This window comes from Brassica rapa, chromosome A04, assembly GCF_000309985.2.
Source record: "Brassica rapa cultivar Chiifu-401-42 chromosome A04, CAAS_Brap_v3.01, whole genome shotgun sequence".
Taxonomy (NCBI): Eukaryota; Viridiplantae; Streptophyta; class Magnoliopsida; order Brassicales; family Brassicaceae; genus Brassica; species Brassica rapa.
In genome coordinates, this window is record NC_024798.2 from 14,396,312 (window position 1) to 14,411,614 (window position 15,303).

A 15,303-nucleotide genomic window follows, 5' to 3' on the forward strand; every position below is an offset into this window, starting at 1 on the left:
TATAGAAAGATAAATCTGGAAAGAAAAACATATATGGAAATTCATGCTAATCAATCATAATCAATGACAATTTATACAATACATATGGCAAAAATTCATCAAATCTACTTGATTCTTAAAAATCTTTGAACTTCAAAATTTTTCTGATTCCACACAAATTTCATTTTCAATAGGCCCCCCTTAATATATAGATTTATCAAAACTTGATTTCATCCAATCATAATAAATCAAAATTCTTAATTAATATATAGCATTGATGGGTAATCACTAATCAACAAAAATATTTATTGGTCGACAAAGAAAAACAAATAAATTTATTGAGGTGGTTCAAGTTGGCCCCCTGTATTAAACCACTCAGTTTGACTTTTTATTTGTTTTCGTACTAGAGATGTTGAAAACTCTGCATCCTCTTCCTCTCCCATTGGTTGCGGCTTTGAAAAATCTCTGAAGAAGCTTGGGAAAGTTTTGAACATTAATCCATTTTCCAACCATTGAAGGAGGAATCATGCATCCTCCTCATCCATTTTCTGACTGCCAGGTTTAATTTTCTCTATCCATCTGATCGACCTTAATCGAGAGTATCAGTCTCTCTTAGTGTTGCAGTTTTGTTTTTTTCTAAAAAGTCAAAGTACTGATTGGTCCATATTGGTTTCTAGTTTAGTTCTCGTTTACATGTAATCGAATTAGTGTAAAGTAAAAAGTCAAAATACTCTGTTGCAAAGTGATTTCTAGTTTAGTTTTCATTTCCATGGACTTTACCTTGTTGGTGCAGGTTTGATAACTGGAAAAATGGAAAGAGCTTCAACGATACAATCTGTACATGAGAATATCAAGAGTGTTAGAGGACAGTTAAAGAAGGTTTATAAAACTCTAAAAACTCTTGAAAACTGGAGGAAGGCAATCTTGTTAGTTTGCGTTGTTGCATTGGGTGTTGATCCTTTGTTTCTCTTCATCCCTGTGATTGATTCTCCTAACTTCTGCTTCACTTTCGACAAGAAGCTTGCAGCAGTAGTTTCGGCCATTCGCACCTTTATCGACACATTCTATGTGATTCACATCATTTTTAATTTCATCACCGAGTTCATAGCCCCTCGTTCTCAAGTGTCTTTACGAGGCGAGTTAATTGTGCATTCTAAGGCTATAAGGAAAAGACTCTTCTTCTTTCAGTTCATTGTTGATATTTGTTCCGTTATTCCCATCCCTCAGGTGTGTGTTCACTTCCTCTTGAGTGTTCTCCATCATAAAATCTGTTTTTTACCATGGCTGGAACAAACTAATATTACATGATGTAGTTTCGGGTTTGAGGATTACTGGCTTCGGCTCCGAACCTCCTGATATTAAAAAACAATATCTCTTCTCTTGTTATCGTGATTAGTGGTGTGGAATGGAAAATATTGTAGGTTGTGGTTCTCATTCTTATTCACCGGTCTGACTCGCTGGTGTCACAAGCAATACTGAAATGGATTATACTCACTCAATATATACCAAGAATCATCCGTATCTACCCGCTTTTAAAAGAAGTGACAAGAGCCTCTGGGACAATAGCAGAAACAAAGTGGGTTGGTGCTGCTTTCAATCTTTTCCTCTACATGTTGCACAGTCATGTAATTTCTTTTCTCTTGATTGCTCCCACTGTTATTATTATTATTATTATTATTTTGTTATGAAGCAACAAAAATTGTTACAATTGTGATATGCATATATGACGGGTCAGGTGTTTGGGGCTTTCTGGTACGTGAGTTCAGTAGAAAAGAAAAATAAATGCTGGCGTCTAGAGTGTGCTAAGATATCCGGATGTAATCTCAGACATCAGTATTGTGCACGAGGTCGCGAAAACAACGGTCGCTATCTGAATACTACATGCCCATTAATCGACCCTGACCAAATCATAGGGTCTACGGTCTTCAACTTTGGTATGTACACTGATGCATTGAGGTCAGGGATCGTAGAGTCAAAGCCAAGGGATTTCCCAAGGAAGTTTTTTTACTGCTTTTGGTGGGGTCTACGAAATATTAGGTATGTGAAAATTCAACCATCTATTGTGAGATCTAAAGTTTCATAGCTGAACATGTTGTTTAATATTTACAGTGCTTTAGGACAAAATCTAAAGACAAGCAACTCTGTAGGGGATATCGTTTTTGCTCTCATAATCTGCGTCTCTGGTTTACTCTTGTTTGCTGTACTCATTGGAAACATTCAGGTAAAATGCGCACATAAATGGCATATAGTTTTTTTTTCTATCTCATAGAGCTGATGCTTAGAAGATTCTTTTTTTTTTTGGGGTGATCGTAGAAGTATTTGCAATCAACTACAATAAGATTAGATGAAATGGAGGAGAAAAAGAGAGACACTGAAAAATGGATGTCGAATCGGATGCTACCAGAGTATTTGAAGGAACGCATTAGGAGATATGAGAACTACAAATGGCGAAAAACTAGAGGTATCGAAGAGGAAGCTCTTCTTCATAGCCTTCCTAAAGACCTCAGGCTTGAAACCAAACGCCATCTTTACCTTACTCTCTTAAACAGTGTAAGCTCCATTTTTTTTTTCTTATTGATTGATTTGTGAATTTATTATAGTTGTTAACTTATTGTTTTTTGACTTGTCAGGTTCCGTGGCTCAACATGATGGATGATAGTTGGTTGCTAGAAGCACTGTGTGACCGCGTGAAGTCTGTGTTCTACTCAGCTAATAGCTATATAGTGAAAGAGGGTGACCCGGTTGCAGAAATGCTGATTATAACTAAAGGCAGCCTGAAAAGTATGATCGGGTCTAGTGATATAACTGGCTACTATGATTCATCTTATCTCCAAGCAGGTGACATATGTGGAGATCTTCTCTTTTGGGTTCTTGATCCACATTCTTCTTCTAGCCTCCCCACCTCAGACCGATCAGTATTGACTCTGACGGATGTTGAAGGCTTCATCCTCTTGCATGATGATCTTAAGTTTGTAGCTTCTCATTTCAATCGCTTTCACAGCAGTAGGCTCAGACACATGTTCAGGCAAGGCTTCGAATAGAAGTTCAGGTTCTTTACTTTGTTACTACCTTCAAAGTGAGCATGTAATTCCCTTTTTTCAGGTTCTATTCAGCGCATTGGCGATTATGGGCGGCATGCTTCATACAGGCAGCATGGAGGGAACATTACAAAAGGAAGCTTTCTAGGATCTTACACGCCAAAAGGGACTATAATCATATCCCACAAGGCACACAACTCAATATTGGAGCAGCTCTATATGTGTCGAGATTTGTATCCAAAGCATTGCGAAATCGACAGAAAAATGCAGCAAATTGTTCCATATCTCCACATATGTTACCCCCAATACCTCATAAACCAGCTGATCCTGAGTTTTCAAAGAATTAATCAAAGTGAATACTTCAAAGCAAATGATATAGAGTAGTGTATGATTGGGCATGAGTGAGCTTACACACGTTAGTTATGTGGTCGTCTGATTTTGGTAAGAAAAATTTGTGGACAGACTTGGAAATGTGAACATAATGTTTGGTATTAATTAGTTATGGGGTCATTTCTGTTAAATAGTAATCTACTAATCTCCACATTCCCAAACCATAAAACTTTTTATGGACATTTTCCATATCAATAACTTTCTTTTTCTTGGAATTGCACTTATTCTTTTTCTTTTAAGTCATAAACTTGGGGATTCCTCTTGTCTTTTCTCCAAGATACACACTTGCTCTCCAAGTTTACACGATTTCAGCTCAGCTTCTTGATTCCACATGGTCTTTATCACTTCACAGTCTTCTGCTTCAGCGACTACGTCAGCAGATACTTCAAGGCATACCATTGACATCTACAAGCTCCTGCTTGCATTTTTAATCTCCCCTTTTAGCTTTGTGTGCCGATCAATCACAACGCTCTTCTGATTCAACAACCACGTTTACTCACTTGGAAACTTCCATACTAAATGTGTTTTTTTCCTCCATGAGATGTGCAGCACACCATGCTTTTCTTCCCCATGAGATATGCATTCTCTATACCGGAACGTCAGCACAATATTCACACAACCACTAATCACCTCATCCACATTACTCATCGTTGATCTGTGCTACTCCCCATCCGCAATACCTACTTTTATACATTTATTCAGTCATAATACAACCGGTTAGTTTTGACATCTGCGATACCTTTTTTTACATTTGTTCAATCATCCACAATACCAAATTTTCAGTACATCAACAAAACAATCACAATCAGAAAGCATAATGAGATCATATTAACAAAGCAAAAAAAAAATCCTAGAAGCATTACAATAGAAAGAGATGAAATCCACAACCGGTCCTCACATTTTCCTTGGACGACAAAGATCCGGATATAGAAGAAAGAGAAAGAGGCAGCCACACAACCAAAAATCTGTAGTACTCTTACTAGTTAACAAAAGATGAGAAAAAGGATCAGAGATCAGAACTGTCACATCTTGTGACAGACCATCACGAGGAAGAAGGAGAAAAAGGAGATCAAAGTCTTATCTTACGGTTGTAGACAAATCGGACAAACAACATCAATCAGGGGCTGCAACGGATGATGAAATAGAGCGATCAATGCCGATGATGTGATTTGACTGGGTGGTGGGGAGATAGATGAGACATGAATAAGAGTAATTCTTGCAGCTAATTTAGAATTCAGTCGAGCACCATTTTGTTTCCGGCAATCTGCTCATGATCTTGATGGGATCGTTTTCTCTAGACTATTTTGTTTTCAAACCTACTTTAATTGAAAGTAACAAGATTTTGTTCCGCGATTCGAAATCACGGATTTTATTTTGGATTGTAAACAAAGTTTGTGAATTAGTATTTTGGAATTGATGTACATTATTATGTTACAAAGTCAGTATATAGAAGAAGGATATTTGTTTAAAATCATATAATTTATGAATTGGTTTATATTAAATTTTGTATGTACACTCTTACATAACTCTTTTTAGACCTGAACATGTTACCAGATCCGAAAAATCAAACCAAAATCGACCCGGAAATATAGCTTTGGTTTGGATCCAAGTCCAAGGAAAAGTACATATTTGATTTTTTTTTCTTCAACTTGCGGTTCCTGTTCGATTCCGGGTCCTACCCAAGACTCAATCGGGTATCCAAATTACTTGAAATATATTGTGTATACTAAGTATATTTTGGTATTTAAGATATATATTTGGTGTTTCGAATGTGTTTTCAGTAATATGAATAATATTTTAAGTTTCAGATCCAGGTTTTCGACTATACTTTCGAGTTTCGAGTAAAATTTTAAATTAAAAAAAAAATTGGGTATTAGAAAATGTTTTTAGGTATTTTCGGTTTCTCATGTCAAATTATGGTAAAATTTTGTGTTTTTTTTGGGAATTTAAATATTTCCAGGTATTTGTTTGTGTTTTCGGGTATTTTTTTGTGTTGCAGTAGTTTTGAGTTTTTGGGTACTTCAAGTCTTTTTCGAGTCCTAAAAATCTCAAACCAATTCAGACGCGTTAAGTACCCAAAACTTATAGGTATTCTATAGGTACCCAAAAATTATGAACCTGGATCCCGCATGAATCGACCTGAATCTGAACCCGAAAATTTTAAATACCTAGTTATGTCCAAATATTTAGGATGCTAAAAACCTAGACCTGAAAGGAACCGATTCGTACCCGACCAGAAGACCTGATGCCCATACCTAATCTCTCCTATTATATTTTATGTACATTTCATAAGAGTTATATTTGTTGAGCTCGTGAGACTAAAGATTTATTTGGTAAATTTTTGCTAATTTAATAGTATACTAGATTTTGATCCGTGCATCCGCACGGATGTTTACTTTATTTTTATATAAATACATATTTGTTGTAAGTAGAGAGTTTTATATAAATATATATTTTTAGGTAATTAGATTGTACAATTTTCGTATATTTTAAGGCTGACCAAGATATATAGTTTCTATAATGGATTTCCAATTTTTCTTAATAACCTAAGCTCATTACTTTTGTTAATATACTGTTATCTATGTTTCCAAACAATATTTTTTTGTACTGTTATCCATGTTTCCAATTTTTTCTTAAAAGTACTTCTACTTTAATAAGGTTGCGCGGGTTTTTGTTTTCATTTATTTTTATATAAACATTTTGTTTTCAATTCTAAATCGGTATATATTGTAATATATATGTGTCTATCAATTTTTAAAACAAAATAAGTTTACGGTATATTTTTCATTGAATAAATTGTTTCAAATTTTCACAAATATTTGTATCTTCTTTTATATATATATATTTTTGGATTATTATTTCATTATTAAAATCGTAACTATATATATAAATATTAGTAAAATATTATTTTATTGTCATATTAAAAGATATTGTAATATTTCACAAATTTAGAAAGTTTTTTAAAAATAAAAATTTTATCTTCATAGATTTATATTATCGAGTAAATAATTAAACATTTAGTTTTTGTTTAAAGTTTAAAATAAAATATATAGTTTAAAATTTGTTTTCATTGGTTTAAGGTAGTAAAGATTAATCATTGTTAGATAACATTATTTTTGTTATTTTAAAAAAATATTTATAGTTTTAAAAGTTAACATCGACTAATATTTAAATAATTAACATATAGAAGTATAGTATTACAACATGAAATTGTATCTATTTAATTTATACTGTCTATAAATCCAATGGATCATCTATTGTTTAAATTCAATTATTGATATCCCAATAAAAATTTCTGGTAGGTCCAAAATTTAAATGATAAGATTATAGATTAAATGTAACATGACTTTCTAGAAATAGGTCCATTAGATCCATTTTTTTTAAAATCACACATGAATCAAGGTTGTGACTTCTGTTTTAATATATAAGATATTTACAAAGTTTTTTAATAACTTTTAAGCCTATATTAAATAACAGATCATCAATTTGCATGGATACTTTGGTACATTTGGAAAGGTAGAAATAATAAGGTTTTCGGTAATTGGGACATGGATCCTATGGACACGCTAAAATTAGCTAAAACAGAATCCACATTGTGGGCTGAGGCACAAGTAAAGAATGACCAGAGGACACCATCACCATCAATAGCTACGGTACTGTCGTCGATCCCAGGAAGATGGTGTTTTACGGATGGCTCGTGGAAGGAGGGTGTTATTTTTTCAGGACAAGGTTGGTTCAGTACTCTGGAAGGTTTTGATGGTTTGTTGGGGGCTCGAAATGTGAGGGCTACTCTCTCGCCTCTCCATGCAGAAATGGAAGCATTATTATGGGCAATGGAATGTATGAAGAACTTGCGTTAATTTCAAGTTACGTTTGCAACGGATTATTCTCAACTGGTGAAGATGGTTTCAGAACCAGAGGAATGGCCAGCTTTTGCAAATTATTTGGAAGATATCAAGATCCTGAAGGAGAGCTTCACCCGATCAGAGCTCATCTATGTACCACGGACGCACAATTCAAAGGCGGATAGTCTAGCACGCAGTGCTCAAAATCAACCGTCTTTCGTCGTTCACATAGGTGCAGATCACCCAGTTTGGTTCACGGAGTCAGTATGAGTCTGTATCTTGATGACAAAAAAATATATATATATAATTTTTCTTTTTTAGATATGGTTTCTAAAGTGTTTGTATAATCTTTGATTTTGTAAATATTTGGAACTATATAATGTAAGATGAGATAGTATTACATAATGTATGAAATATTCTAACTTTTAAATGAGTTTTGAAATCTATTAAAGTTAATAAAATTAGTGGATTTAAATAGCATATCTATAATTTTTTTTGTTAAAATATTTTGTAACAATATATGATATATTTTAAAAAAAAAATTAAAGTGAAAATATAAGAATATTAAATTTTTGATTTTTTTTTAAAATTTAGTTGCCTTTAAAAATAAGGTGCTCAAACGAATGTTATATTTTTGGTATAATATTTTCGTAAACAAAATTATTTTGTATGAGAAATAAGAGTATTGACTAAAGTATTTTTAGAGAAATATAAAGTAAATTATATGGTATAAAATTTTTGTTTAAGATATATAATAAATAATATGATTGACTAAACCACAAAACAAATTGATTTCTTGGTATAAAGATATTATGATTTTATTAAATGCGAAACTTATTTAAACGGCTTTCGATTCCCGGAGAAAGCGGAATTATGTGAATTAATGGAGAAACGGTTTACAAGAGATTTTCAGCATGGCGCAAAGAGTATCGTCAAGGGTGGATCCGATAGGGCGGCTCAGGTGATGCAGTCAGACGTGAATCTTCGTAAGGCAGGTAGAATTGTCGGCTGTAGAATCGTCTGTAATATTTCTCTTTGTAATAGCATAATATATCCAGTGTTAAAAAAATGAGAAACTTTTTTAATATATATTATTACATATATATTTGAAAAAAAATCTTATTTCTTTGTTATAAAAATTGGTAACTTAGATAAGATATTTATATAAATTTATGGTCGATTTTAAATGTATACTTTTAACACCTGTTTATTTTGATATATGAATATTATATATTATTAGAATTGTGAAAATCTAGGATAGTTTAACAATTTTTAAAAAATATATAATTTTTTGATTGGCTGTTATTTATATATTTGAAATTATCAAACAGCCATTTTTGAGAAGCCAAAACAAATAAATTAGGAAAATGAGTAATATATTACCACATGGGATAAAAACATATTTCTAATATACTAATGTATGATATACTAAAATAGAATATACTCTTTTCGTTTCAATATAATACATGTTTTAAAATTTTCATATTTTTAATAAAGTATATTAAAACTTAGTTATAAATGCATAGTTTTTTGTAAGTTTATATTTCTTATATTTTTAAACCAATAAAATTTTAAGAGATTCAATTAATATTTTTGAACTTTACAATCTTTTATTATTAGTTGATAAAAATTGTATTGAAAATATAAAAAATATAGTTTTTTGAAATAATTTTTTTTCTCTAAAACATGATTTTTGAAACGGAGGTTATTCGTTATTGTATTTGGACTGATTGATTTGAAACCACGAAAAGTAACCAGATATGTCAAATAGTATTTGGTAAGTATCTAAAAGGACATAAGTTTTTTAATAGACTAGATATGTCACAAACTTTCAAAAAGATAAAAAAAAACATTTATCAATTACCTAAATCTAAGAGAAAGATCTTGATAAGATTCTGTGTTACCGATACTTTTGTATGTTATATTTCTTAGTGAATTGGTCCAATAGACTTTTATATAATTAATGAATGGGTATAATAACTTAGTTTAAGTAGATTTTTCAGAATTATCATTTTTATTGTAGGGTGAATTGGTTTAAGGCCCTAAAAATTAAAAATACCTATGATGTGACTAGTTTGTGTCTATGGAAAAATGTATCACAGTGTGGAATTTAAAATATTTGGTTAATTAGGGTAAAAGTCTAGTGCATGGCGTGCAATTTTTCTTTATTTTTTTTTGTATAGATATGGTCATGATTTGTTTAAAATTGGTGGTAGGTGTTGAAGATGAGATTAATGGTAGCTTTCGAAAATAGTACCACACAATGACACAAATGATATTATTCAAAGTTATATATTCTGTGCAAACTTCTAATATTTGTTAAAAAGTAGCAGTTTAAAGTTCACATAAACTTATTTTAATTAGAGTTTGCATTCAAACAAAAAAAAGATAAATCAAATTTTGCAATTTTTATTATTCATTATTTTATTAATGTGATTGTTGATAGATTATGGATAACAAATAAAATCAATTTGGGCAAGGATAAGCGCATATGCAGTTTGGACTTTTTGTACTCACACACTCGCCGAATCCCTTCCAATTTGTAGCACAGTCTAAACTGCATACCATAGATTCACAACCTTCATTACCATAAGATATATTTGTATGACACGTATTTTCTCCTTGTGTTTCCTTCGCCACCATACCTAAAATAAATATATAAAACATTATTTCAGTTTTTTAATATAAAAGACAAGAGAAAATACTTGATTTTAAATAGATTTTGTGTAAAGCACACCTAGAACAAAGACGACCATAAGAATAACACAAATGATGGGTCTAGTCATTTTAATGATATTAGAAGAACAAAATCACAAATAAAATCACAATGAGTGTAATGAGAATGTTTTTGACAAAAGAGTGTAATGAGAATGCACACATGAACAATCATATGTATATATATAATATTAAAAAATGTTCAAATCCAAATTAGCTAAAATATCAACAAGTCAACTAGTCCACTAGTAATTTAGGACATGATCGGAAAATGATCTGATAGGATATAGTCTGTAATGAGTCAAAATTAAATATTGATATATAATAATTATTTAATATTGATATAATAATCTGTAATGATCTGATAGGATATAATCTGTAATGAGTCAAAATTAAATATTGACTCATTACATATAAGAACCTTATTAATAAGCAACAGCTAATAATATTATTCAAAACTACGAATAACAATATTGATCTATAATAATCATGTAATGAGTCAAAATTAAATATTGATATATAATAATTATTTAATAATAATAACGAAATTATTTACTTATTTATATATTTACCAAATTTAATATCTTTAAAAAAACCGTGGATTTCTAGTTTTTATAAAAAAATATATAGTAGACTTTTATTAGATTAAAATATTAGAAAAATTTGAACGAAACAACTTTTTAGTTATTTTTTTAATATTTAGTTAAATAAGTAAGTTGGATGGAGTCATATTATGATGCATAGTGAATATAAGAGTTTGAATTGGATAATATCACACGATAAGTTAAATTTAGGTACGAATAATGATTTTGTTTTAATAGTATACTAGATTTTGATCCGCGCAACTAGGTCTGCAATTTTGGTTTTCCGAAACCGAACCGCACCATCGGTTTTTGGTTAACCAAAATTGTGAAAACCAATTCTGAAATTAACCGAATTAAATTTTGGTTCGGTTCGGTTATCAGTTAATTTCGGTTTTCAAAATTATTTCCAAAAATAACCATTTTTTTGTTTTCAGTTCATTCCGGTCTAATTTTCCAAAAAAAAAATCGGATATTTTTGGTTATTTCGGTTAAATTCGGATATATTTGGGGTTTTGGTTAAATTCAGTCTGGTTTTTCGGATATTTTCAGTTATTTTCAGGGTTTTTTTTTGGTTTTTTATTTTATTTTTGAAAATAAAAAACCGAACAGAACCAAAAATGAATTATTTTTCAATATCCTACCAAACTAAACCAAACTCAAAACCAAAACCGAACCGATAACTAAAAAATTCGGTTTGGCTCGGTTCGGCCCGGACAAAAATCGCAATGCTACGCAAAACCGTGCTGGCATTTTTTCATTTATACATATAAATATTTGATTTACATGTTAGTGGTGTATAATATTAATATTTATCATTTTACTAATAGTTTAATATAATATTTTCAAACACAACAATTTTATAGTATGCATGCAGTAATTCAATTTAATGTTTCAAATTATTAGTGATATCTCTCTTATTAAAATATGAACAGTAACTAAAGCCTTACATTATGTGATATTTACGATAAATTCTGTTCAATTTAATATTAATTTAGATATTAGTTTCCTTAAGATTATACTTGTATTTTAGGTTTCGATCATAATAAATCGAATTATTTGTATAAATTATTATTTTTGACTGAATAACCTATAAGTGTAATTTATTAAATGTCTGCTTCGGTTAACTTATTAAAACATAAATTGTAATGCATTGTGTTTGTTTTTGTCTTTTCAAACATGAATTTTCTTGTTTTTTTCTATCTATGTTTTTTGAGATTTCTTATGTTGTCTGTTGATGATTTAGAATTTTCTATCCCAAAACTCTTGAATTATATACAATGAATATTTAAATGTTAAAAACTTTTATTTGGAATTCTACATCTATCTTACATCACGTTAATATATATTATATTTAATAATAAACATACTGAAAATAAAACTATTCATATGAAATATATTTTTTCAATCATTTATCTGTCATTTATGTTAATGAAATAAATTGGTACACTATCTATTGCACTTTCAAAATTGCACAAGATAAAAAAAAACAAAACAATTACATTAATGAATAATATATGAAAATGTTCTATAAAAAATAAGCTTGATTATATTTCCGTTAACAAAGCAATCATATACTTATATTATTGAAATATAAAATTAAACCAACCACTATATTTAATAGCAAAAACAAAATGTATTTTCAAAATAGCTTTTGTAGACCGATCATTCATATTGATAGCATATTTTCAACAGTATGGTAAAAATTCTAAATTAACAAATCTAAAGTGTTTAAGAAAAAAAAATAATTAAAAAAATAAGGGAATTTTCATGTCTACCATTTTTTGGTACCATTATTCATGTTTACCATCACTAAAGAGACATTTTCAAAAATATATTTTTCATTAAGTGGCAAAAGAATCTTATACGCTTGTTCTTTATATATATACAAATAATTATTTAAATAAATTAAAACTATAAATTTTTGTATGTGTTTCGAATTATACTTTTTTCAAATTCAAACTTTTTAATAAATTATTTGTTTCGAATTTTTTTTCAAAATTTCTTTTTGAAAATCAAAAATGATTTTGAAACTATTTTTTAAAAATTTAAATATTTTTAAGTATTTATTTATATATTTATTAGAATCTTAAATTTCACATTTCAAAAACCCTACCTCACCCCTTAACTCTAAACTCTAAGTCTAGATTTGATAACCATAGGGTTATAAATATTTTTTACCCTTCATTAAAAGTGAGGGTAAAAGTAGTTAATGTAAACATAAAAAATGGCACTATGAATGTGTTATTTTTATTTTCCTACAAAGTATTATGCTAAATTAATATCACAAATTTAATACAAAATCGTAATGAGTTTAATATAATTACAAAATTAGTTAGATACCTAAAATATTTAATTTAGCAAAAATGAATATACATTTGTATTTTAAATAATTACGAAATTAATTAAATATTTAAAAGGTTTGTTTAACTGAAAAAGGAAAGTACATTTATATTTTAAATAAATATGAAAGTAATTAAGTATTTTAATTTTTTTGCTTTGATGAAAAATGAAGTATATCGTAAATAAAAAGATATGCAAAGATTTTATTCAGATGTAACTCAAAGAAAATATGGGAATATCTATTTGATTTTTTTATAATAATTAAAATATGTATTTAAAATTCATTAAAGTAATTTTCTAAGGGATAGTCCATATAAAAAAAATTACATATGAAATAAGTCATGACTTCTAATATGTAAGACTAGATTTTGATTTGTGCTTAGAAAGCGTAAATGTTTTTTTTTTCATTTATTGATTCAAAATTGATTTAAAAACTATATTTTATTTTATTTTGTTTTAAATATTAACAATTTAGTTTTAATGTTTTTGTCAATTTTTCAAAAAAAAAATTAAGAAGTTATGTATGATTTAATATTATATATTTTTATATTGAAGAATCATTTTCTCATTATTGAGATGTAATAACGATATGAATTGTCTTTTTTTAATTGAAAATGAGTTTCTATTTTCATATGTTTGTATTATAGTTATAATCATTAACTATGTTTTTCTTTCCATTTGATTTAGAAGTTACTGCTATCTTTTGATAAGTTCTTTCAAAGCCCGGATATCGTTTTATTGTCTACTATTTTAATAAAATTTGCATGAATTTATAATTTTTATCAGAAAATTAATAATTGAAAGTTGTTAGATTATTATGTTTTGAGTTTCAAGTAGCAATTTCATATCCGACCCAGACGCATATTGTCAAACCAATAGATCCGATGTTTTGTATATAACCCGGTACTAATAGAACCCGGTAAAAACCCAAAAATCTACTATTAACCAATTGGAGATAATATTTGTTAAAAATGATCTGGATCTAACAAAATTTAAAAGAAACAAACACATGGCCTAAAATAAATGAATATGATTTCTTAATAAACACAACTCAATCTTGGAGCAACTCACTCTTTGTCGAGATTTGTATCCAAAGCATTGAGAAATCGACGAAAAAATGCAGCCAATTGTTCCATATCTCCACATATGTTACCCCCAATACCTCATAAACCAGCTGATCCTGAGTTTTCAAAGAACTAATTAAAGTGTATACTTCAAAGAAAATGATATATAGTGTAGTGTATGATTGGGCATGAGTGGTCGTCTGATTTTGGTAAGGAAAATTTGTGGACAGACTTGGAAATGTGAACATATTGTTTAGGTATGGACAAGAATATAATCATCCATGGAGAACTTCACATATTGCTGTTTCTATGTCATTTCGGTTACTCGCAATGAGTTAACTCGTACTCAAAAGAAAACATGAGATTATAATCGTTTCGGAAGAAACAAAATAAAAAGCAAACCAAAGAGGGTAAATCAATTAAACCAAATCAACCAAACTCAAACTGGGTCAACCAGGTAACCAAACCGATATACAAAACAGAAACGGGCGACAAACTTTGCTGAATACTTCACTGAAACCTCACCAAAAAACTTGCAGAACTCACGGGAATTCACTTAAAAAATTTCTGGAAAACATGTCTTGGCTTGTTGTCAGATATTCCACGATAAACGGTCACCATTAAAACTGTAACAGGACTAACGGGGAACAATAGTAAGATTTTAGGAAACATAATCTTAATTGCAAACTTATATTACTCATGACTAATGACTACTATATGTACACATACTATAATTCAATGATGTTTATTTATATATGAATAAAACAGGAACAAATCGATAGTTTAGAAGAGATATATAGTCTTTTATAGGCACACTCAGATTCAGACGTTTTGGAAGTAAACAACAAAAACTGAAAGAATACATAAATCGAGAGCCATTTAGTTAGCCATAGAAGTTGCGGGGACTGTGGATGCAATGGAGAATGAGGGTGAAACTATGAGGCTAGGAATCGAAGGATGAGATGAATACTAGCAACTGTCGCAGCTCATTTAGAATTCCGTCGAGGACCATTTTATTTCCGGCAAGCTGTTCATGATCGTGATGGGATTGTTATCTCTCGACTATTTTGTTTTCAAACCTAATTTTAAATTAATTGAGAGTAATATGTTCATGATCTGTTCAAAAAAGTGGTAGCTGTTAAAAATTAGATTAAATTGTAGTTTTCGAAAACACCACACAATGATTAAAATGATATTTTTCAAAATTATATATTTTGTGCAAACTTATACTATACGTTAAAAAGTAGTAGCAGTTTAAAGTTCACACCAAATTATTTTAATCAGAGCTCGCATTCAAATAATAAAAAAAAGGACAAATCAAATTTTGAAATTTTTAATACTCATTACT

General features: G+C 29.5%; 1 protein-coding gene and 2 long non-coding RNA genes across 4 annotated transcripts; 1 reads left to right on the forward strand and 2 right to left on the reverse strand.

The window, feature by feature from the left end:
* The first annotated feature begins 203 nt into the window (after positions 1-203).
* On the forward strand, positions 204-3,538 carry LOC103864701 (probable cyclic nucleotide-gated ion channel 12). 2 transcript variants are annotated; one of them, XM_009142465.3, is made up of 8 exons: positions 204-538; positions 773-1,206; positions 1,401-1,604; positions 1,715-2,016; positions 2,089-2,200; positions 2,293-2,529; positions 2,610-3,004; positions 3,082-3,538. In XM_009142465.3, exons 2-8 carry the CDS (start codon positions 790-792, stop codon positions 3,362-3,364), a joined length of 1,950 nt encoding a protein of 649 aa, XP_009140713.1. In that variant the 5' UTR covers positions 204-538; positions 773-789; the 3' UTR covers positions 3,365-3,538. The 2 variants fall into 2 exon arrangements, with proteins under 2 accessions (XP_009140713.1, XP_009140714.1); XM_009142466.3 differs by lacking the exon at positions 204-538 and adding an exon at positions 559-693.
* On the reverse strand, positions 3,528-6,203 carry LOC103864700. The gene is made up of 2 exons (XR_004457286.1): positions 4,494-6,203; positions 3,528-4,386 (listed from the first exon to the last, which is right to left on the reverse strand). It is a non-coding gene; the product is annotated as an uncharacterized LOC103864700 (long non-coding RNA).
* A 447-nt stretch (positions 6,204-6,650) lies between these two features.
* On the reverse strand, positions 6,651-12,519 carry LOC103864702. Its single transcript, XR_632283.2, has 3 exons — positions 9,990-12,519; positions 7,540-9,897; positions 6,651-6,904 (listed from the first exon to the last, which is right to left on the reverse strand). It is a non-coding gene; the product is annotated as an uncharacterized LOC103864702 (long non-coding RNA).
* Positions 12,520-15,303: the final 2,784 nt, after the last annotated feature.